The following is a 25,043-nucleotide window of genomic DNA, read 5'->3' on the forward strand; positions in this document are numbered from 1 at the left end:
CTAGTAAGAATGAAGTAAACCATCAAAATACGTAATAATGAAGAGAAATATCAAACACGTAATAATAATGTAAAACACCGAAACAGGTAGTAATGATACAAGTAAGGATGAAGTAAACCATCAAAATTCGTAATAATGAAGTAAACCATCAAAATAAGTAACGATAAAGGAAACCATTAAAATACGTAACAATGAACTAAAGCATGAAAATACATAATAATGAAGAAAAATATCAAACACATAGTAATAATGTAAAACACCGAAACAGGTAGTAATGAAACAAGTAAAAATGAAGTAAAGCATCAAAATACGTAATAATGAAGAGAAATATCAAACACGTAATAATAATGTAAAACACCGAAACAAGTAATAATGAAAACAAGTAACAATGAAGAAAACCGTAAAACACGCAGTAATGAAGTAAACCATCAAAATAAGTAACCATGAAGAAAACCGTCAAAACATGCAGTAATGAGTTAACATTCAACACAAGTAACAATGAAGGAAACCACAAAATCACGCTGTAATGAAGAAAACCATCAAAACGCTTAATAATGAAACTAACCATGAAACACATAATAATAATGTAAAACAAAGAAACACGTAATAATGAAACAAGTAACAGTGAAGAAAGCCGTCAAAACACGTAGTAATAAAGTGAACCATTAAAACAAGTAAGAATGAAGAAAACCATCAAAATAAGTAACCATGAAGAAAGCCGTCAAAACACGCAGTAATGAAGTAAACATTCAAAACAAGTAACAATGAAGTAAATCTTTAAAACACGCACTAATGAAGTAAACATTCAAAACAAGTAACAACAAAGTAAACCATCAAAACACGCAGTAATGAAGAAAACCATCAAAACGCATAGTACTGAAATAAATCATCAAACACATAATAATAATGTAAAACAAAGAAACACGTAATAATGAAACAAGTAACAGTGAAGAAAGCCGTCAAAACACGTAGTAATGAAGTAAACATTAAAACAAGTAACAACGAAGTAAACCATCAAAACACGTAATAATGAAGAAAGCCATCAAAACACGCATGGTTGAGTAAAACATCAAAATACGAAATAATGAAGGAAAAACACCAAACATATAATAATAATGTAAAACACCAAAACACGTAATAATGAAACAAGTAACAATAAAAAAAACAATGAAAACACGCGGTAATGAAGAAAACCATCAAAACACGTAACAATGAAGTAAACCATCAAAATACGCAGTAACGAATAAAACCATCAAAACCTGTTATAATGAAGTAAACCATCAAAACACGTAATAATGAAATAAACCATCAAACACACAAAAATAATGTAAAACACCGAAACACGTAATAATGAAACAAGTAACAATGAAGAAAACTGTCAAAACACGTAGTAGTGAAGTGAACCATCAAAACAAGTAAGAATGAAAAAAAAACATCAAAATAAGTAACCATGAAGAAAACCGTCAAAACACGCAGCAATGAAGTAAACATTCAAAACAAGTAACAACGAAGTAAATCTTTAAAACACGCACTAATGAAGTAAACAATCACAACACGTAATAATGAAGTAAACCATCAAGACAAGTAACAATGAAGTAAACCTTCAAACACATAATAATAATGTAAAACACCGAAACACGTAATAATGAAACAAGTAACAATAAAGAAAACCGTCAAAAAAGGAAGTTATGAAGTGAATCATCAAAACAAGTAGAATGAAGAAAACCATCAAAATAAGTAACCATGAAGAAAACCGTCAAAACACGCAGTAATGAAGTAAACATTCAAAACAAGTAACAATGAAGTAAATCTTTAAAACACGCTCTAATGAAGTAAACAATCACAACACGTAATAATGAAGTAAACCATCAAGACAAGTAACAATGAAGTAAATCTTCAAACACATAATAATAATGTAAAACACCGAAACACGTAATAATGAAACAAGTAACAATAAAGAAAACCGTCAAAACACGCAGTTATGAAGTGAACCATCAAAACAAGTAAGAATGAAGAAAACCATCAAAATAAGTAACCATGAAGAAAACCGTCAAAACACGCAGTAATGAAGTAAACATTCAAAACAAGTAACAATGAAGTAAATCTTTAAAACACGCACTAATGAAGTAAACAATCACAACACGTAATAATGAAGTAAACCATCAAGACAAGCAATAATGAAGAAAGCCGTCAAAACACGCAGTAATGAAGAAAATCATCAAAACAAGTAACAACGAAGTAAACCATCAAAACACTTAATAATGAAGAAAACCATCAAAACACGCAGTAGTTGAGTAAAATACGAAATAATGAAGGAAAACACCAAACATATAATAATAATAATGTAAAACACCAAAACACTTAATAGTGACACAAGTAAAATGAAGAAAACAGTGAAAACACACAGTAATGTAGAAAATAATCAAAACACGTAATAATGAAGTAAACCATCAAACACATAATAACAATGGAAAACACCGAAACACGTAATAATGAAACAAGTAACAATGAAGTAAACCATCAAAACAAGTAACAATGAAGAAAACCATCAAAACACGCAGTAATGAAGTGAACCATCAAAACTCGTTATTATGAAAGAAACCATCCAATCGCGTAATAATGAAATAAAACCATCAAACACCCAATAATAATAATGTAAAACACCGAAACACGTAATAATAAAACACGTAACAATGAGAAAAACCGTAAAAATATGCAGTAATTAAGAAAACCATCAAAACAAGTACGAATAAATTAAATCATTAAAACACGCAGAAATGAAGAAAATCATCAAAACACGTAATAATGAAGTAAACCATCAAAATAAATAACCATGAAGAAAACCGTCAAAGCACTCAGTAATGAAGTAAACATTCAAAACAAGTAACAATGAAGAAAATCATCAAAACACGCAGTAATGAAGTAAACCATCAAGACAACTAGCAATGAAGAAAACCGTCAAAACACGCATTAATGACGAAAACCGTAAAAACACGCATTAATTTTTAAACCATCAAAACAAGTACCAATAAAATAAATCATTAAAACTCATAATAATGAAGAAAACCGTCAAAACACGTAACAATGAAGTAAACCAACAAGACGCATAATAATGAAATAAACCTTTAAACACATAATAATGAAATAAACCTTTAAACACATAATAATAATGTAAAACACCGAAATACGTAGTAATGAAATAAGTAACAAAGAAGAAAACCGTCAAAACACACAATAATGAAGTGAAGAATCAAACAAGTAGCAATGAAGTAAACCGTCAAACTACGAAGTAATGAAGTAACCCTCAAAATATGGAACATGAAAGTAAACCATCAAAGCATGTACTAATAAAGTAAATCGTCAAAACACTTAAAGACGAAGTAAACCATCAAAACAAGTACCAATGAAGTAAATCGTCAAAACACTTAAAGACGAAGTAAACCATCAAAACAAGTACCAATGAAGTAAATCGTCAAAACACCTTAAAGATGAAGTAAACCACCAAATCAAGTAACAATGAAATAAAAGATCAAAACAAGTAGCAATGAAGTAAACCATTACAGCATGTAACAATGAAGTAAACTAACAAATAATAATAATAATGTAAAATACCGAAACAAGCAATAATGAACAAAACTATTAAAACAAATAGCTGTGAAGTAAACCATCAAATCAAGTAACCACGAAGAAAACTGTCAAAGCACTCAGTAATGAAGTAAACATTCAAAACACGTAATGAAGTAAACATTCAAAACACGTAATGATGAAGTAAAACACCAAAACAAGTAACGATGAAGAAAACCATCAAAATACGTAACAATAAACTAAAGCATCAAAATAAACAATAATGAAGAAAAATATCAAACACATACTAATAATGTAAAACACCGAAACAGGTAGTAATGAAACTAGTAAGAATGAAGTAAACCATCAAAATACGTAATAATGAAGAGAAATATCAAACACGTAATAATAATGTAAAACACCGAAACAGGTAGTAATGATACAAGTAAGGATGAAGTAAACCATCAAAATTCGTAATAATGAAGTAAACCATCAAAATAAGTAACGATAAAGGAAACCATTAAAATACGTAACAATGAACTAAAGCATGAAAATACATAATAATGAAGAAAAATATCAAACACATAGTAATAATGTAAAACACCGAAACAGGTAGTAATGAAACAAGTAAAAATGAAGTAAAGCATCAAAATACGTAATAATGAAGAGAAATATCAAACACGTAATAATAATGTAAAACACCGAAACAAGTAATAATGAAAACAAATAACAATGAAGAAAACCGTAAAACACGCAGTAATGAAGTAAACCATCAAAATAAGTAACCATGAAGAAAACCGTCAAAACACTCAATAATGAAGTAAACATTCAAAACAAGTAACAATGAAGTAAATCTTTAAAACACGCAGTAATGAAGTAAACCATCAAGACAAGTAACAATGAAGTAAACCATTAAAACACGTAATAATGAAGAAAAACATCATTCATATAATAACAATGTAAAACATCAAAATACGTAATGATGAAGAAAACCATCAAAACACGCAGTGGTGAAGTAAAACATCAAAATACGAAATAATGAAGGAAAAACACCAAACAGATAATAAAAATGTAAAACACCAAAACACTTAATAGTGAAACAAGTCACAATAAAGAAAACAGTGAAAACACGCAGTAACGAAGAAAAGCATCAAAACTTGTTATAATGAAGTAAACCATCAAAACACGTAATAATGAAATAAACCATCAAAAACAAATAAAAATAATGTAAAACACCGAAACACGTAATAATGAAACAAGCAACAATCAAGTAAACCGTCAAAACACGTAGTAGTGAAGTGAAACCGTCAAAACACGTAGTAGTGAAGTGAACGATCAAAATAAGTAACCATGAAGAAAGCCGTCAAAACACGCAATAATAAAGTTAACATTCAAAACAAGTAACAATGAAATAAATCGTTAAAACACGCAGTAATGAAGTAAGCATTCAAAAGACGCATTAATTGAGAAATCATCAAAACAAGTCTCAATAAAATAAACCATCAAAACACATAGTAATGAAGAAAACCGTCAAAACACGTGACAATGAAGTAAACCATCAAAACGCATAATAAAGAAATAAACCTTTAAACACATAATGATAATGTAAAACACCAAAATACGTAGTAATGAAATAAGTAACAAAGAAGAAAACCGTCAAAACACACAATAATGAAGTGAAGAATCAAACAAGTAGAAATGAAGTAAACCGTCAAAGCATGAAGTAATGAAGAAAACATTCAAAACACGTAATTATGAAGTAAAACATCAAACATGTAATAATAATGTAAAACACCAAAACACTTAATAGTGAAACAAGTCACAATGAAGAAAACAGTGAAAACACGCGGTAATGAAGAAAACCATCAAAACAAGTAACAATGAAGTAAACCATCAAACAGTGTAAGATTAGAGGGAAAGCAGCTAGTGATCACCACCCACTGCCATCTCTTGGGCTACTTTTTACCAATGAATAATGGGTTTGACTGTCACCTTATAACACTTGCACGGCTGAAAAGGAGAGTATATTTGGTGTGACGGGGATTCAAACCCGTACCCTATGATTACAAGTCGAGCGCCCTAACCACCTGGCCATAGCGGGTCTCCTGATGGGTCAGCAGTACGTTTCCGGACTTACATTAATACAATCGGTGGTTCGATTCCCCAAGCTATTCAAAAGTCAGATAGCACATTGTGCAACTTTCCGATAGCTAAACTAAACAAAACAGCACTGAACCATTCTCTGTTTGTCATTAAAGTATTGACTTTATTATAAAAAACAAAGTATACGCTAATATTTTAACCATTTGAGAGAACTTTGAAACAATTAAATATATCACTATGAATGATAAGCCTTTTGTTACCTCTCTCTTTTTACTCCTGTGCTGTTAAAATGTAAATGTTTATTACCAACCGAACTCAAAGTTTTATGACAAGCAGGAACTAATTATCACAGGAATACAAATTACAAACCCTCGTTAATGTATTATGTTTATATGCAATGTTATATCTTTGTTACAAAATTTCTATCTTCATAAACGTTATTTAACAATAACCTACAGCTTAAATACTGCCAGATTTTGAAAGTCACAATTTTCAAATACTTATGTTATATTCATCTCACATTTTGTGCTCTCTCTTCAGTCAAAGGGTACAAATAATTCTTGTGCAAACAGAAAAACAATTGCTTCACTGCTGGCATTTCATTCATGACATCATGTGGCTACCAATAATATTTAACGTATTATTTTTTTAACAAGAGTATTTTCGATGCGCGAAAATAATATTGATATTATTACGCGAAACACTTAATAAACACAATTTCCAGTTTTGTCATATTTGCATGTGAGACTGACGCTAAAAGAGATTTAGTACGTTATTTTATATAAAATGGGTTTAATATAATCCCGGCACGGTATGGCCAGGTGGGTTAAGGCATTCGACTCGTAAGCTGAGTGTCGTGGTTTCGAATCCCGGTCGCACCAAACATGCTCGCCTTTTCAGCCGTGGGGGCGTTATAATATGACGGTCAATCCCACCATTCGTTGGTAAAAGAGTAGCCCAAGAGTTGGCGGTGGGTGGTGATGACTAGCTGCCTTCTCTCTAGTCTTACACTGCTAAATTATGGACGGCTAGCGCAGATAGCCTTCGAGTAACTTTGTGCGAAATTCAAATAACAAACAAACAATAGTATAATCTAGTTTGAATATTCAAGTCGGCAAGTTACATGAAAACTACAGCCGAAGTAGAGTTACGGTGGAAAGGGATTTATAAGAACTAAATTTTAGCATTGTTTAATGTTCCAACAATTGAGTGCTTTTGAAAAGCGTTGTGTAGCGACCTCTTTCAACGAAAATTATTCATGCAATCGGGGCTGAAAATATATTTTCATATGAAGGATTTACTTGTTCCAAGACAAATCTGTTCATTGAACTAAATTTCGTTGGGAAATAAAAGATTATGGATCAGCTTGTTTTACCAGGCCCCATCCTGGAAAAAAGACCTGCAATAGGCTGTACCCTTACCATGAAAAGCAAAAATGCAGTGTCTTCTAACATGTGAGGATCCACACTCAAAAGGTCGGTGGCAAAAATCATCCAAGTGCTCCAAGCAACAATACGGAACGTACACGAGAAGAATTTCCGTCTGGAAAAACGACACAAGTCACGTGCACACAGATTGCTTGCACTACGTATTCGTTCAACTATCTCACACCTTAATTAGCTGAAGAATGAAACGGGTGTTGATAATATTACAAATCAAGGCATACCGGTCAAGTCGCCTATGGATTTCTGTATTCTAGTATGGGTGATTTTTTTTTAATATTTCGGTTTTGAATTTTGTATCGGTTCTTGTGATCTTAAAGTTGAGAAATGTTATTTGGTTAGTTTTCTCGTGTTCACAGTTGAACTTAGTGTTGGGGTGTATGGAGTTAATATGGTTGAAAAACTAATTGTGTGATTTGTAGATGTGAATCCAGCAACTGTATCGTCAACATATATGTATCAGTATAGCGGTGGGCGTAAAACTGAATTGATCGCCGAGATTCAATCTGTACCATGAAAATGTTGGCTATAACTGGTGACACGAGATTACCCATAATTAAGTACTTATTTTATGTAGTTTTAGTCGCTGACTACTAGACTGTACATTCTCTGGGACTCAGCACATGAAACAAACCAAAAACTCAAGATATCAATAAACCAAATAAGCACAGCCACAAAACTATGTTCACCTGATAAAGTTAATGATGAAATAAACCAAATGTAACAACAATTCATCATCATCAACAAATGTCCTCCAAAAACCGTTGAAAAAATAATACATACACACAAGCCTAGATCAACAACACAAACACACAATAATAAATTCAATGTAACAACTACAAAACTCTACACTTTTGCATACCATATGTTTCTGATAGTTGCGATAAAATAATCAACATTTGAATAAACCTATAACATAACATTCCAGTAAACACTAAATTCATTAAAAAATCATGTACAAAACTGAAGCCCATACTATATAAAGCTACACTGACAAACACAACACCGACATTAAATACAATGCAACAAGTGTCACGAGTTCTATATCGAGAAACAGTCAGAGAAATGGAAATCAGATTAAAAAAATAACACCAACAAAAACCACCTTCGCACATTTTTGAACATTGCGAACCAAGTAAGCACAATAAAACCGGAAAAAACACCAACGTACTAAATACAAACAAATGCAAAGTCAAAGAAGCCTTACTTTTACAACAACTCAGACCAAAATTAAACTAATATAAAGGAACACTATTATACCTATACTAATTAATAAACTAACATCTAACTGCAACGCCCTCTAGAATTCCGTACCCGTTTACACTCTTGTCCCTGAGGTATGTATGTGCTCGGTAACGGTAAGATGCAAATTCTTTCTTTGTTAACCTGAAGATGACCTAAGAGGTCGAAACGTTGTTCTCAACTTTATTTTAATAAAAATTTAATACCAGCAGTCTTTAGAATATAGAAGATTTGTTTATTTACGACAAAGGTAGTAAAGCTATCTATCATCTTCTTTAATTTTCGAGCGACTGGCGAAAGGGAAGAAACCACCTAAAAGCATCCACCGCCAACTCTTTACTAACGAATTGTAGTATTTAGTCACATGGTTGAAAGTGCGAGCGTGTTACTAGATGGAGAATAAAAAAGAAGTAGATGTAGTGGTTTACATATGACATCACGTATTTACAATAGAGCCTTTACAATGGAAAATACACTGCAGTAATATTATGAAGATGCATGGTTGTCAGACAGAACATGACTGGCCGACGTGGTGAAGCTCTAAAATCATTTTAATATAATGTACTCAGCTTCATTATTGTCTGTTACACTGTAGTAGTCGTTTGAAGGCGTGCGGAAGGTTTCGGGTTCATATTTGAGTCGAGGAAATTTGTTATGTAAAAAAACACATCAACTTACTGTAAGATATAGTTATACTTCCCTTCGCCTAGTTATGTCAGTTAAAAGTGTTTTGCCCCGATACTTCCTCATACACACTGAGGGTTCATTGAACTTTATAAGAACGATTTGCATATGCTAATCCTGCCGGAAGAGATCTGTGGCGCCACTTTTGACACCTGTGTTCGGTTTCTGCCGATCGTTTAATAATACGAGCCAAAGGGCACAACATTTGAACGAATAGAACCCCCAATGTTCTGCATTGTTTTAACATAGCAACTACTTCCGAAATCGCTTCTCGACAACCTTTCAAAGGCTCTTGATAGCGGATCTAATTCAAAAACTTGACAGGCAATCATAAGATATATCAAAAAATCATGAAATAAAACGCAAGTTTTAGCAGACATCTTTCCATAGTTTTTAGTTTGTTTGTTGTTAACCACAAAGCTACACGATCGCTATCTGTGCTATATCCACCACGGGTATCGAAACCAGATTTTTAGTGTTATAAGCCACTGAGGGTCACTTCCCATTCTGTAGTGGATTTACCGATACATTTTGCTTTGTGTAACACAATATTCGTTTACATATCACATCACCATGGATTAACTAACAAAAGTCTGATGATTACGGTATGTAAACCGTGTACTTGAACTCTAACGATAGCTTTCCACTTACAATTCTTACCATGATATTGCGCACTGTCATTTATCAAAATGTATTTGACCTTTGACCTTGATTTCCTTGTAAGATGCGCAGAAATTATTTAATGAAGAAGACTAATAAAAAAGAGCAAGATATGTAAATGGTTCATGCTCCATAAACGTAAATATTCTATAAAGTTTAGATATATTTTAAGGGGCGTTTCTTTTTAATTGGAATCCAGGAAGTCCTTTTTCGACTACTTTTAAACATAGCCTTGTGGTCATAGCCTGTATCGTTGGTCTAGACTTTCTCTTTCATCTCAATGGCACACACTGTATTTATAACATGAGGCTACCTATCCGATCGTCACGTAGTTTGATTGAAAGAAATATCCTTCTCCAGTTACATAATTATCATTGATCCAATCATTGAGAACAATGTGCTTCTTAATTCGAAGAGTTCTCTAACCTTATACTTCTTCAACTTAACACAGTAAACGCTGCTTGGAAGTCTCAATTTTCCTTTCATCTCCACCCGCCCAGAGGATTTCTTACTCATTTCATTTCTCTTAATCTACATTTTGATTCTGGTTTTCTCACTTATTTCATTTCTCTTAATCTACATTTTGATTCTGGTTTTCTCACTCATTTCATTTCTCTTGATCTACATTTTGATTCTGGTTTTCTCATTCATTTCATTTCTCTTAATCTACATTTTGATTCTGGTTTGATTTTTTTGCTTTATTTTTCTACTTAATTTAATTTAATCCTAAACTCTTTTATTTTCATTATATTTTATCCTTTTAAGTTTCCGTTTCCTTTTTCTAATAAATGTTTGTTTGTAAAATATTCTTTGGCAATGTCACAAATGCTTTTTTCACGTTTCCTTTGACCAGACAAATCCATATCATCCACTTTCCTATTTGCACATATAACTATCTATTCCTCTATGTTTACTTTCAGCTCGTGTCAGTAACTTTAAGAGGCCTAACTTAGAAAGTTGATACACTTGAAAATACACTTCTATACGTACACAGCTAGGGGTGATGAGACCTTAATAATAAATCTGGACTAGTTTTGTTCGTTTTTTTAAAACCTCAACAGCATATTACGCGCGCACGGGTTAAATGGACTGACGAGATGCTCCCATGGTTCATTAACCTGTTGACCAGAAGGAAAACAATCAGCAACAATTTCGGTTCCCTACAGAGAGCTTGCACTGACGTAAATACAATCATATGTTTTATAATTTACTTTGCTATAGTGGAGGTCAACTGGAAGTCAAATTCGTCTTAAGTGGAAAATGACAAATCTTTCTTCTAATATCATGTTATAAGACGCTGTATATCATCTGGACGATGTGAATGAAGAAAGATATGTCGAGACACTGAACAGTGATGAATGAAACGGAAAGCTTTGTGACGTCACGTGCAGGCCCACTCTGTATATATCTACTTTTAATTGAATAGCGGAAAAGTTTGTAACTTATAAAATGCCTCTACAGCTAAATGTACAGTGCGTCTTAGCGGGCATTTCACGATCTCGAACAGTGAACGTTCTGATTCTCAGCCCAATACGTTAGCACTTAGGCTTTCCCCGTGCATTTTTGAGTAATTTTACTATGCTCTATAGTTGGTAGCTATATTATTTCAAAGCACTTATATTTTAAATTAAAATGTGTTTTTTCTTCGTCTTCTCTCTTTTTTTGTTTGAAAGTTATTCTGCAGGAGTTATAATTAATTTGTGAACGTATTCTATTAGGGAAGAGGTCATTGTTCTTCAATAGCTGTCTTCCCTTTAGTCTAAGAGTTCTAAATTAGAGATAATTCTAAGAAATATAAAGACGTATAAAGTAATATGTTCTGATATTATTATTTTCATGGTCACCCAGTAGGACAGCGATAAGACTACGAACTTACTTACACCGCTACGATCCGGGGCTCGATACTCACTGTGGTGACTGTGCTCTTAAACAAACGTGACTGTTTTTGCGTGTTTCCATTAGTTTCTACACTTATGGAGATTACAGCCCGAAAACAACTGTTTTTCTATGTTTCAAAGGTAAGTCCAGTTGCATTGTATATACTGTGGTGATTAAGAAGAAATTGTTCAATGGACCATTTAACATATGATATACAAAGTTAGGCAACTCATAAGTAACAATCTCTTACGGTACTGTGATGACTAGTGTCTGCACGAGATTTAGATATCGTGATTTGTGTTGTCCTGGCAATAATTATATTGCTCAGCCTTCTGCTTTTTAGTTTGTTTGTTTCAAATTTCGTGCAAAGCTACACGAGGGCTATCTGCTCTAGTCGACCCTAATTTAGTAGTGGAAAACAAGAGGGAAGGTCATCACCACTCACCGCTAACTTTTCGGTTACTCTTTTACTAACGAATAGTGGGACTGATCGTTTTATTATAACCTTCTACGCCTGAAAGGGCGAGCATGTTTGGTGTGACTGGGATTAGAACCCGCGCCCTTCAAATTACGAGTCGAGCGCCGTAACCACCTGGCTATGTCGAGCCTCAACCTTCTGAGTTAACTTTCAATGCAAACATAGAGAGAGAGGGAAATAGATTTGCAAAATGTGAAACCTTGTATGAATCGATGTTGTAAGCACCGTTTCTGACCCGTAAATTATAAATATATTAGCCCATATTTAGTAATAGTTGGTTAAAACAAATATTTTTAACCTTGTATGAATCGATGTTGTAAGCACCGTTTCTGACCCGTAAATTATAAATATATTAACCCATATTTAGTAATAGTTGGTTAAAACAAATATATTTAGATAGTGTTATTTTTGCCAATGTTCAAAATTAAGTATTAAATCCACACAAAGCAACAATTAAGTCCTGCTTGTTCCTATGCGATAATTACGAAAATAATTCACATTAGCGTCATTTTTACGTCTACTGTTCTTGTAAACAATAATCATTTTTCCTGTTATCTGACAAAGTGTGGTCGTATATGAACCGTATAAAAAAAGATGGCTTGGTATGGTTTAAATTTCGCGCAAAGTGACACGAGAACGTTTTGCGCTAATCGTCCCTGATTTAGCAGTGATAGACTAGAAGGAAGGCAGCTAGTCATCACTACCCACCGCCAACTCTTGGACTACTCTTTTACCAGCGAATAGTGGGATTAACCGTAACATTATAATGCTCCCACTGCTGAAAGGATGAGCATTTTCGATGAAGGGGATTCGTCCCCGCGACCTGCAATTTGCGAGTAGACTAACCATCTGGTTAGACCAAGCCGAGGTCCAACAGAATAAAGAGAAAGAAACATTTTACAATAAACGACCATTTTAGATATATATCCCTATATTTAGAAATAGAAAAAGAGTCATGTGCACTTTACGTGAACGTTAATCATATTTCTACAAATGTAACGATACTTCATGCCATTCAGTGAGCATTTTGTGCCCGACTTCGTATTTCATGTCCCAAAACAAATAGATTAAAATGTAAGCGGCATTACCGGAAATACCTAGAATCCTCTATAACAACACGTGTTTTTTTGGGTTTTTTTTCTGACTCTTTTAATATGCATGTACCGAAACTTTAGAGGGTCACGATAATCCTTAAATTCTCAAAAGATGCATGGTATTTCCGTCCATGTAAGTAGCATATATTAGCTTTTAAAATTATATATTCACACAAACACATATATACAAGAGTTCTTCGTCTTCTTCATACTGTAATAGCACCTGTCAAGGTATAGACTACAGCGTAAACAACAACAATAAACAAGTGACGGTTGTTTAAAGGCGGGAAAGGGATGACACCTGCCTCGTGTTGTCTCCCTTTTTTTTTTTTATGGTTACTCCACGAAGCGCAACTGCATCTGATAACAATTCCAGGCAGATGGTAGACGCTAAACAGCTGCAATACTTCGCTTTCAGCACACACCAGATACTCTAATATACAGAAATAAATATATTATCACTGTGAATGTGTGGGTACGCCTCCTTCTCTCTCTCTCTCCATATATATGTATATAAATGGTTGCCCCAATTATTTGAGCTACGCCAGAGCTATAACTCTAAAGTAAGAAGTACAAACACTGCGAAATAAATCAATATAAAGTTTAGTGTATTTTGTACGATTGTAAGGTAAGTCAAAATACAGTCATGAAGTGTAACAGCTACTGTCGAAACTATTTGTTTTCCCTCTAGTGAGGCCCGGCATGGCCAGGTGGGTTAAGGCGTGCGACTCGTAATCTGAAGGTCGCGGGTTCTCATCCCCACCGCACCAAACATGCTCGCCATTTCAGCCGTGGGGGCGTTATAATGTTACGGTAATCCCACTATTCGTTGGTAAAAGAGTAGCCCAAGAGTTGGTGGTGGGTGGTGATGACTATCTGCCTTCCCTCTAGTCTTACACAACTAAATTAGGGACGGCTAGCGCAGATAACCCTCGAGTAGCTTTGTTCAAAATTCAAAAACAAAAAAACCCTCTAGTGAGTCAATCTGTTCACAGACTGCTAGCTCTTCCATGTCGGAACTATTTGTTTTCTCTCTTGTGAGTCCATATGTTTACAGACTGCTAGCTCATCCATGTCGAAACTATTTGTTTTCTCTCTTGTGAGTCCATATGTTTACAAACTACTAGCTCATCCATGTCGAAACTATTTGTTTTCTCTCTTATGAGTCCGTATGTTTACAGACTGCTAGCTCATCCATGTCGGAATTATTTGTTTAATCCCAAGTGAGTCCGTCTGTTCACAGACTGCTAGCTCATCCAGTCCTTCTGCAGCTTCGTTGGATAACACTGAGTATGAACGTATCGTTGTTGTTGTGTGTTATTAGAAACAAAACTACAAAAAGAACTATCTATTCTTTGCCCATCATGGGTATCGAAACCTGGTTTCTAATGGTAATCTACAGACTATGACACTGGAGGGGGAACGTACTAAGGGCGAGGACACCCAACTGATGATCTAGTGTCTTCTGGTTATGTTTTAACTTTTTTCTGTGCTGATATATGACGTAAAGTTCTTCTGTACAGCTTTTATTGATAATTATAAGTTACCTATACTTTTCTCCCAAGGGTCCCCCGCTGGTACAACGGTATGTATTCGGATTTACAACGCTAAAATGAGGAGTTCAATTCCCCTCGGTGGGCTCAGATAGCCCGATGTGGCTTTACTATAAGAAAACACAACTCTTGTAAGGATACTTTAAACCACTGTTAAAGTTATGTATCGCCTCTTGAGTTCATAAACAAACACCTATAGTTATACTCGAGTGGCATGTCACAACCACATTAAAGATTTTATAGCTTGTTTCTTTTCAATTTTATTATTAATGTATAAATGTTCTATTTATGTGGAGGAAATAATCTGTAGTAGCCAGAAATGTCAACTTCTCTCACAATGACTAAAAGAGCAAACTTAGATATTTACCTATTAACCTCAAAACTTGCTATTTCACCCACATAACCGCGGAGTAGGACTCAGCTGTTAAGTAGCAAACAAATGTTTCTCGGACAAAATCCAAAAGCTACCAAGGTCGGACAGTTGTCTTCGAAAGCATGACTTCCGATTTTGTTTGTTTGCTGACTTTCGCGCATGACTACTCGAGATCTATCTGAGCAAACCGTTCCTGTTTTTGAAGTGATAGAGTATAAGGAATTCACCTAGTCATCACTATCCGTTTAGATTACCCCTACGACGTTCATTGCGGTCACCCACGGATTGATATTCCAATACCCTAACCGCCAACAACGTTTAACAAGTAACCAAAACTACACTTCAACTTGATGTTAACGTAGATTAGTAACATAAACATTATTATTAAACAATGAGCACAAAAAGGTTTGTTTTTTATTTTGAATTTCGCGCAAAGCTACACGAGGGCTATTTGCGCTAGCCGTCCCTAATTTAGCAGTGTAAGACTAGAGGGAAGGCAGCTAGTCATCACCACCCACCGCCAACTCTTGGGCTACTCTTTTACCAACGAATGGTAGGATTTACCGTCATATTATAACGCCCCCACGGCTGAAAGGGCAAGCATGTTTGGTGCAACGGGGATTTGAACCCGCGGCCCTCACATTATGGGTCGAACGCCTTAACCCACGTGGCCATGCTGGGTCACACAGAAAGGTTACTCTATCACACGTCTACCCTTACCTATTTGCAGTACATTAAATTAGTTTCAAAACCTTGCTGCTTTTTTTACTTTCGTCATTGTATGACGTAATGAAAACAACACGCACTGTTTCTGGATGTAAAACGCAACCTATAATTGGGTTATAAAAGTAAGATAAAAGAGTAGCCCATAGGCTGACGGTGTACAAGAAAATTTTGCCCGTTGCGTCTTTTAAATGTTGAAATGCCAATGAAACTAACTTTTATTTACACATTGATATCTCAAGTTTATCCAGACGCTACACAAATATCTTATAATCCTTAAGTGAAAACGTATAGATATTTAGAAGCTATATAACTGTGTCGTCAATTATGCATTTACTTGTCATTAAATGGTTCTTCTATTAAACATTCTGTTAACACCATAGTTTTATTAGACATCTCTTCTTAGGTTATCGCTCTCTTCAATATAAAACGTTCCATACTTTGATTATTATTACTTACTTTACCATGTTGTTTTATTATTGATTCTGTATAATATTTTATACAAGTTTCTGTATATTGATTACCATAAATATTAATGTAACATTTTTCAAATTAATGAAGTGTTTTCTTAAAAAACAAACTAATATTCTTTAGCTTTGTTCTTTACGTAACCTAACAACTAATAACCACGTTCCAAGTACTTTCAATCTCGAAAACCTTTGTTGATTTTTCGCAAGATAAGTTGTTGTTTTGAATTTCGCACAAAGCTACTCGATGGCTATCTGTGCTAGCCGTCCCTAATTTACCAGTGTAAGACTAGAGAAAAGGCAGCTAGTCATCACCACTCACCGCCAACTCTTGGGCTACTCTTTTTACCAACGAATTCGGTCACATTATAACGCTGCCACAGCTGAAAAGGCGAGCATGTTTGGTGCGACCAGGCTTCGAACCCGCGATCCTCAGATTATGAATCGAACGCCTTAACCCACCTGGACCGTCGCAAGATAAGGTAGCCACGCATTACTTTCCCCGATTTGGAACGTAATTGTTCTCCACAAACGTATAAATTTATGTATCGCATATAACACACATGCTGCAACGGAACACCGAACTTCCAAAGATTTCTTATTTTACTCGTGATTTTCACTGTCCCTAATTTTGAACCGATAGACTAGTAGCTAGCTATTCATCACAACCTACTGCAAATTCCTAAACTATTCAAGAAATACGAAATTCGGCCGTTACTTTATGGTTCATCCATTCTCTGAACAAACGGAGCTGATACATGCAGCAACAGAACCAAGAATCCTCGAATTTACACTCTAGACAACCTCGCTATTTGACCACGCCCGGCTCCTTGATAATGGATGTACAGAGTAGAAGACACGACGGTTATTGTTCACGTTAACTTATTCGTTTTAGCACGTGAAACGGCTGTGCTTCTTCTTAGATGTCTTATATCATCTTGTTAGTTTAGTCTGATTCAATTCCAAGTACTTCTTCGTGCTAATATCCAATCTTAAGTCCCGAACCTCTGGAGGTTCTATAGTTTGAAATTCAAAACCTCTGAACAAATTCCAACATAATCAGCAAGCATGTAATGTACTAGAATAAAAAGGTGAACCTTAAATGTGTATTTTCTTACAATATAAAACAGACAGACAAACGGTTTTCTTATGCTTTTCATTTATTTATGAAAATACAATAACTACTAGCTCTATTCGGACTGGTAGAATAGTAGCATAGGTAGAAACATTGGAACATCTATAAGCATTTAAAAAGCTCAGGATCGGTTTTGTAAAGTTTATCATCAAACAAACGACCTTAAAGAAAAACCTACTTCACAAACGGAAATGTCTTTGTTTTTTCCTAGCTCAAAAACCAATCTTTGTTATAACAGAAAAAAAAAGTTGCACGTTATAACTAAACTCTTATGAAAGTCATCTCGGCCACAACGTTTCGCATGGTACTTCCGAATAATCACTACCACAGGAACAGTAACTTGCTTTATTTAACTTAAACAGTATTAAACGCCCTTTCAAATACAAATACCGTATCGAAAAACAGTATAGCTCAGATAAGAAGCTAATTTATTTTGTCACTAAAATTATCTCAAATTATCAACGTTTTAGTTAGCCCTTTAGCTTTGAATATATATTCTAATTGTTGAAATAAGAGTCTTAAATATAAAGATTTATAGGTCACAACATACTATACAGTTATAAACAATTCTGGTGTATAGCAAGAGTCCAGATACATTACTTCAGGCTTCTATAGTCCCAATAACCATATTAACTTTGAACGTACCAAGCTATTTTAAATAGCCCAACCATGATGGTAAAACTGTTTAGGTTAATTAAGTTATTCTTAATTTTTCAATAAATTTCGAGCAAAAAACGACGTGCACAATTTTTTTATATACCAAAGAAACCCTCGTCTCACAAACTTTAAGGAACATTTCCATTTCGAATACAAGTTCTACTACAACGATGAGGTTAATTGCATTTATTCAGTAAAATCTGTATAATTTCCTGGAGCTGTAATTAGGGCTAAATAATATGTTAGAGCTTAGCTTTAATTATTTAGGAGAAATTCTGTTTGCACATTATTTATTAAGCCAGGAAAACCCAATGAATAGTCAGTCATCTTGGGGTGAATTTTGGTCTGAACTTTTAATACAAGTACATTCGACTTTTTATTAAGTGTGAAACTCGTATTTCGATCAGAACACCAATCAATGGCGACAACAAAAAGCATCATGAACAAACACAAATCTGATTTATTTTATGCGGTTTAAACGAGTGTAAGAACTTATGGTGGCGGGCCACCAACAACCTGTGATACAAACAGAATCCTTCATTGTAAAAACCTTATGATTTATCTTAACGTGTATTAATACAGTGTGCTTTCATACAAAGTCTGTGACGGTGAATAGACCTTGTGTATAAAAAGAGACTAGACAAAAGGAAAACATGCCTACTTTTTGATTAAATAATAATGAAAATGAGGCATCAAAATATGCCAAGGTCAGGGGGTGACACTGAGAAATTAGTACCAAAACACACTATCTTAAAGCTACAACGCAGACAAACGTAACATGAGTAAAATAATAGATGCCAGGTTAATTACACTGCTAGATTGAGTGGTTTAGGCTCTATCATTCCACGATCGATATCATAGGTCTAAAATTTTCATACTTGTCAAAACGTAGGGGTAAATATTTACATTTCTGCTGAAATCACCAACTTGAAACATGTTTCTAACACACGACTCATCCACCAAAAGTGGAAGACCCTGAACCTAGATTTTCACAACGAAAAACACACCTGTCACTTTCTAATTTTGACTTCGCCTAACCAGTTTCTAATACTTTTATTATACGCTTGACACAACATAAATTTCACAAATAATCAACATTTCAAACCATTTCAAAATATATTTTTTCCCTTCAAATACAATTTAATCAGTAAAGACAAGAACTGTACATAACATACACATTTTTCAAACGTATTATAATTTAGCTGGCAACACCTAACTAATGCACAAAAAACACTTAATGCTATCTTTGTTTTTCCTTGTATGCTAAAATTAAGTTAACCGCTGGAGAGGAAAATATTATGTACAAAATTAACGCAATTCTATTTATTTGGTTATATACCCCCATCCCCAGTGTTACGATAAACGTTAGGGTCTATTACACCAAGTACCACAAACATGGAATGACATTACAAACACTGAACCATAAAATATATTTACATGTACTCAATAACCCGTGACCGTGTATTCAAAGTCGTCAACGAAAGAAATCATACGGATATGAAATACGTGTCTATATGTATGCTACTAAAGATTCATATTGGTTGTGTTTGTTTCACTTTTGGATATCAATATTTAACAGTTTAAAAAATATATTTCAGCTACATAACCACGTAAATTTGAGGTTGTTCAATGTTCTCAAACAGAGATGCATTCATAAAATACCAAATTGAGTTATTGTATGATGCTGCTATAAAAAACGGTCAGGTTTTAGCCCAATAAACTTCTGCAAAATTATCATCGGATATTCGATTTAGAAAGTACAATCATTGATTTTAAACCCTAATATTTAAACCATTACGTCAGCAATTTATTTTAACTAAAAGTTATTATTTAGGAGATAGTTTGAAATACAATGGGAGTTTTACATCAGAATATTCCTGAATATCTAAAAGTTTTAAGTTACCAGAACTAAAATATTGCACAGAATATAAAACTGATTGTTTAACTGTATGCATTTTTTAATAATCATAAAAAATCCGCAGTTGGAACTCTTGTGGTAAAAAGTACTCAAATCTTACGTGACCTTTCAGGAAGAAAACAATCGAAGGTCACCACGACTGGGCACAGCTGTAAGAACGATAAAAAAATGTTTTTGTTTGCGGGTTGGCTCTCAATCTTTACCGATTGAAATTTCACGGTCTTCATACAGCAGTATGCAAATCTACTAGAACACCTCTTTCCTTTGCAGCTTTGACATGTTGTGCCTTTGAAATAAAGCCATTGTAACATTAAATGTTAAATTTGTGCTAATTATTGATTTTCTAATTTATCCATGACTTTAATATGCTGCAGCTTTAATTAGTATAAAATTTTATGGAAGAAGCAAAACACAGTTACAAATTATTAAATGCAATAGATCTGTGTCAAACTTAATATCTAGAATCAATATAAAGTGGAGTAACATTGAAATGTATGATTGTGTTCTGTTTCTGGACCTCTTATTGTATACAAGTTTGTGATTTTCACAAAGTTTTTCATGGATATATATGAAGAATAATTTTTCCTTTCTTAAAAAATGTCATCCTGTACAGCCAATATAATGCAGTTTTACCATTAAAATGCTAAAAGAGGGAGGATGAGAGTCTTCTGACAAAGTCAATTCTCTACACGTCGCTTGCTGCAATTCCGGAAAAACTGTAAGAGACTCATCCCAGTAGTTCACCAAGTACTTGGAAGTACACACTGAACAGACAATACTGATGACGGAAAACAAAGTTCACCGAAAAAGATATATACAAATCAATTTTCTGAAAAACCGATGGAAAATGCGATAAACCTTGCTGATGACATCAACAAGTGGCACACACACCTAAAGTTTGAATAAGAACAATCCAATGAACATTCCAGAAATATGGCCTATGTGGTCTTTGTTATACAAAGACTAGATATCTGCGAAAGAACATACATTTCGATCTTTAGGACAGTGGCAGGAGAGTCGAACATACAGGAGGGTCTTTGATGGTTTGGAGCACTATATCAGCCACCTTCATATAATTCTAGATGCCACATTATACATCACACTATACTCTCTTGAAATAAACTGATTGGGCAGAATTTCATATTTCAAGAAAACAATGACCCCAAACATACTTATAAGAAATGTCGAAATTATTTTGGCAAAGAAAGTTCAGAAGAGTTCCAGCGAACTGAATAATAACCACAAAGTCCAGACCTTATCCCCACAGAACAAATTTTGGAATTGCTGAAATTTACACAGTTGAAAAATAAATGAGTGTACTAAAGAAATACTCTGAACACAGGAGAAAAACGAAATACACCAGCAACTTCTAGAGGATATGGACACCACGCAACAGTGGAGCCCAGTTGTTACCGATACCATTGAGAAACTAAAGAACTTTATTTAAAAAAAAAACTGATATCCAATGAGTTTATCATAATGAATTTGCAATAATTATAAGTTAATTTCCAGAGCAAATCAATAATTATTAATTTGAGTGTAACGCTAAAAAAATGAAATGTTGAAGTGTTCTACTAACTTTTCATACTACTGTATATACTAACTCGGTAGAGAAAGAATGGAAGTTATAAAGACATATTGCTTTGCCTGTTTCAAGTTTCTAAATGATGATACATCATATATCCAATTTCAACCGAAATAGTTTGACAGTAATGAAGTACGAAGTAATATTTGAAGGAAATCACAAGCCACGTCTCATAAAATGTGTGTATTGTAAAATGTTAAACAAATTACAACCTTGAGTTTAATCCCGTGGTTAACTAGAATGTAGTTAAACACAATATTCTGCGTTATATTGGTGTTAGTTCACCCAAATAAGAAATTTCTTATATCTCGAACAATGAAAGTAAGAAAACCTTATATTTTCACATTAATTTCTCACTAATTCGATGATTCCGAATCGAACACAAACTAATAATCGACCAAATTCGTGAGCAAAACTATAACACATTTAAACAAAAAACAACACGTCACTTGATTTTCAAAGTAAAAAACATAACTTAAAATAAATATATCAGGGGTCTTATTATATTTTTAAGAGCTGAACATCAGAAAAAAAAACAACAACTGATAACATTTATTAACCCTCTATAAACTTGATCAATTAACATTAAATTATCAATACCGGAAGCGTGCAACCAGGTGTGAAAGTTGTAGCTGACATTAAACTGGTTTAATGCACGAGGATAAAGTCAATATTTTATAGGCCACTTGGTTTGCGGAACCGCTTTTGCCTAGAAACAGTTTCCTTGTAGCTGTTATTTAGTTGCAGTCTTAATAAACCAGGTCACTACCCCATAGCGACCCACATTCTGCAACCTGACTGATCTCTCTTTCTCACTCACACAGACGAATCTGTGGTGAAGTAGGGTGAAAAAAACGTGTATTTGTATTAATATACAAAACCAACTTTACAGCTGCCTCCATTAAACAATCTTGTTTGTTCTTGCCTACTTATATGGCGAAGAATTATGGATAGAATGGAGAAGTAACTTGATGTTCGGCCGATTAACTCCAAATAATCACAACTTTAACATATTAAATGTATTTTAAGACCGACCGTTAAGTCGCTCTCACGATTCCAATGATGCTAAAAGACTTTGATATACAACCGAGTCCAGCACCGACGCGTCGGAGAGGTATGACTCATGGTTGATGCGGTATTCTGTGGCACATGGGTTGGGAGAGGCTGTCTGACGGCGTGAACTATAGTCGTCCAGATTCTTTCCTTTGTGACTGGATGAATGAGGTTTGGAACAAGCAATAACTACGCTATTGCTGCCGCTTGAGGCAGTGCACGTGCAGGAGGCTACTGAGTCACAGCTAGTTAACTGACCAGAAACGGATCCACCGTTTGATTGCGGCTGAGAGTGTCTACTGGGAAAATCAACACGCAGCACGTCCTCGTCCAAACAGAATATTTCATCGTAGTTGGTCGCGTCTTCTCCTACGCTACTGCTAGAAGAGAAGGAAACCGGATCACTGCGAGATTTTCGAGGAATAACGTCTGTGGGCTCAGCATCGAAAGCCCAACTTCGGGAAGAAGGGTGTGGAGAGAAAGGTTCACAAGCGGGAGAAGGGCTGGAGTCTGAGACATAATTGTTTCTTCCCACTACGCGGTGACCTCCATTTTTTTCTTCGCGGATCTCTTGTTGTAAATGTTTAACGGTGTTGTTGATGAGAACTGACCGACACAAAGAAGCCTCGGGGTCCTTAATGCGCCGTAACTTGTTCATCGACAGTTTTAATACCTTTCGCCGTTCGTCTTTCCAACGCATGCGCGTATTCCACAGCTGTGGCACACGCCGTCGAGGGGGAAGTAACAGATCATCAATAGGCATCTCCTCATCTTGACCTTGCTCTAATTGTTGGTCAACACTTTTCACTTCCAAGTCCGAGACCAAAACGGTGTTAACCGGATCAATATCTGATTTCTCTTCTTTAACGTCCACGTAACTGTTAACATCGTCTTCTTTCCTTACACGCTTTACACTCACTTCTTCAACCCGAGGAAACTTTCTCTTGTTGTCACTAGAGGGCAGCTGTCGGCCTTCAGATACATCGCCACCAGATGACCCTGAAAATAAAAGAGCAGAAAAGGTTAGCACCTAATCCACACAACGGGCGTTCAACACGCAAAACGTTGCAATCAGAGCAATGACCTACACAGTGTAAACTTGTTGTGCCAGCTAGTAAAGCAGTTCCTGCTCAGACTTAACTCTGTCTTCAACAATGGATTTAATTTTCCTCTGTTGGCCCCCCTTCCTTTTTACCGTGTGTGCATCTGACCTGAACACCTGGAAGTACGTAACCTTCAGCTCTTTATTATCTGGTGAATGCCTCGTGTCCAGCACGAGACAGATGTCATACGAGTAAACAACTTAAAGCCTTCCCTTGGTAGTGTCTTTATTGTAGAGCTCAAACGCCGAAAAAAGAAAAAAAAAACTGTTTAAATGTTCGATTTTATTACTATACGTATGACCATACCTTGTGAAAAACAAAAATTAAAAAACTTATTCGCTACAACACAAACTAATTTCTACGATACATTTGGGGATGGGGGGGGGGGAATAACACCACGTATAAGACAAAAGATTTTTTAATGTATTTGCTTTTAGTTCCAAAAGCGAAGAACATATGTGCAAATAAAATGAACAACAAAGTGAAACACGAGTAAAAGTTTATTTAATAATTGAGTACTTACGACTCACATAACCGAAGAGTTAACATGGACATAAAAATATTTTCCCCAAAATATCAGCTAGAGTTTGAGTTATAACAGTGTACTAAGTAACCATGAAAAATGTCTTATGTAATTAAATAGCATTTATAAAATAAATTACTTTATTAAGTGTAGAAGTATAATTCATATCTTCCACAACCAATACACTTTCTACACAACTGACGTGTATGAGAGAATAAAACGCTTTTGAGCTCATAATGAAAAAATGATTTTGAAATATCTCGTTTTAGATAAGATATTACACTAAGAGTAAATCTAGGCTATAAAAATATCCACAAGCTATTCGTCAACGACTCTCGTCAGTTGTAAAATGAATCGTGACTGTTAACTTATTCAAGATATCTATCTCCCATAAAATGGAATTTCAACTAAAACATGCAAGTTGTACTATATAGAATTGCAAAGGTTTTCAAATAAAACCCAGATCAAACATTATCATCCACTATCCTGAAACTGAAAGAGTAAGCAGTTCTCATTGGCACAATGATAAGTGCGCAAATTTACCATTATGTCATGTACGTAAAATCAGACATCAAGTTCGACCTTAGTTATCTGGGACGGCATCTTTTTGGGTTACGATATCAACTGTCTTAAAGAAACCAGGCTAATGTCAGTAAGTATAACACATTTCCTCACTGAGTTCTTTTTCAAACACCTTATTAGTCACAAACTGGATAAGAGAATTAAAACCTTTCACAGCCACTTCAGTCGCAATACAAAATTAATTCAAAATAATCCAACACAGTCAAAAGATTCTCGGTGAGTACAC

General features: G+C 34.6%; 1 protein-coding gene and 1 long non-coding RNA gene across 6 annotated transcripts in view; one reads left to right on the forward strand and one right to left on the reverse strand.

Annotated features, from left to right (window-relative positions):
* The window catches only part of LOC143252367 (uncharacterized), a 90,431-nt gene that overhangs the window by 24,455 nt on the left and 40,933 nt on the right, over window positions 1–25,043 (forward strand). For 2 of the 3 annotated variants that reach the window (XR_013028959.1, XR_013028957.1), the window contains exon 2: window positions 11,544–11,713. This is a non-coding gene — a long non-coding RNA (uncharacterized LOC143252367). Of the gene's footprint in view, window positions 1–11,543; window positions 11,714–16,501; window positions 16,683–25,043 lie in introns of those variants that run through there. The other variant, XR_013028960.1, reaches the window with a different exon arrangement.
* Window positions 17,404–25,043, reverse strand: part of LOC143252366 (uncharacterized) — a 30,355-nt gene continuing 22,715 nt past the window's right edge. For all 3 annotated transcript variants that reach the window (XM_076504368.1, XM_076504366.1, XM_076504367.1), the window contains exon 3: window positions 17,404–23,608. In XM_076504368.1, coding sequence (XP_076360483.1) covers window positions 22,605–23,608 — 1,004 coding nt within the window. In that variant the 3' untranslated portion in view covers window positions 17,404–22,604. The remainder of the gene's footprint in view (window positions 23,609–25,043) is intronic.

The sequence above is a fragment of the Tachypleus tridentatus genome, chromosome 6, assembly GCF_004210375.1.
Source record: "Tachypleus tridentatus isolate NWPU-2018 chromosome 6, ASM421037v1, whole genome shotgun sequence".
NCBI lineage: Eukaryota > Metazoa > Arthropoda > Merostomata > Xiphosura > Limulidae > Tachypleus > Tachypleus tridentatus.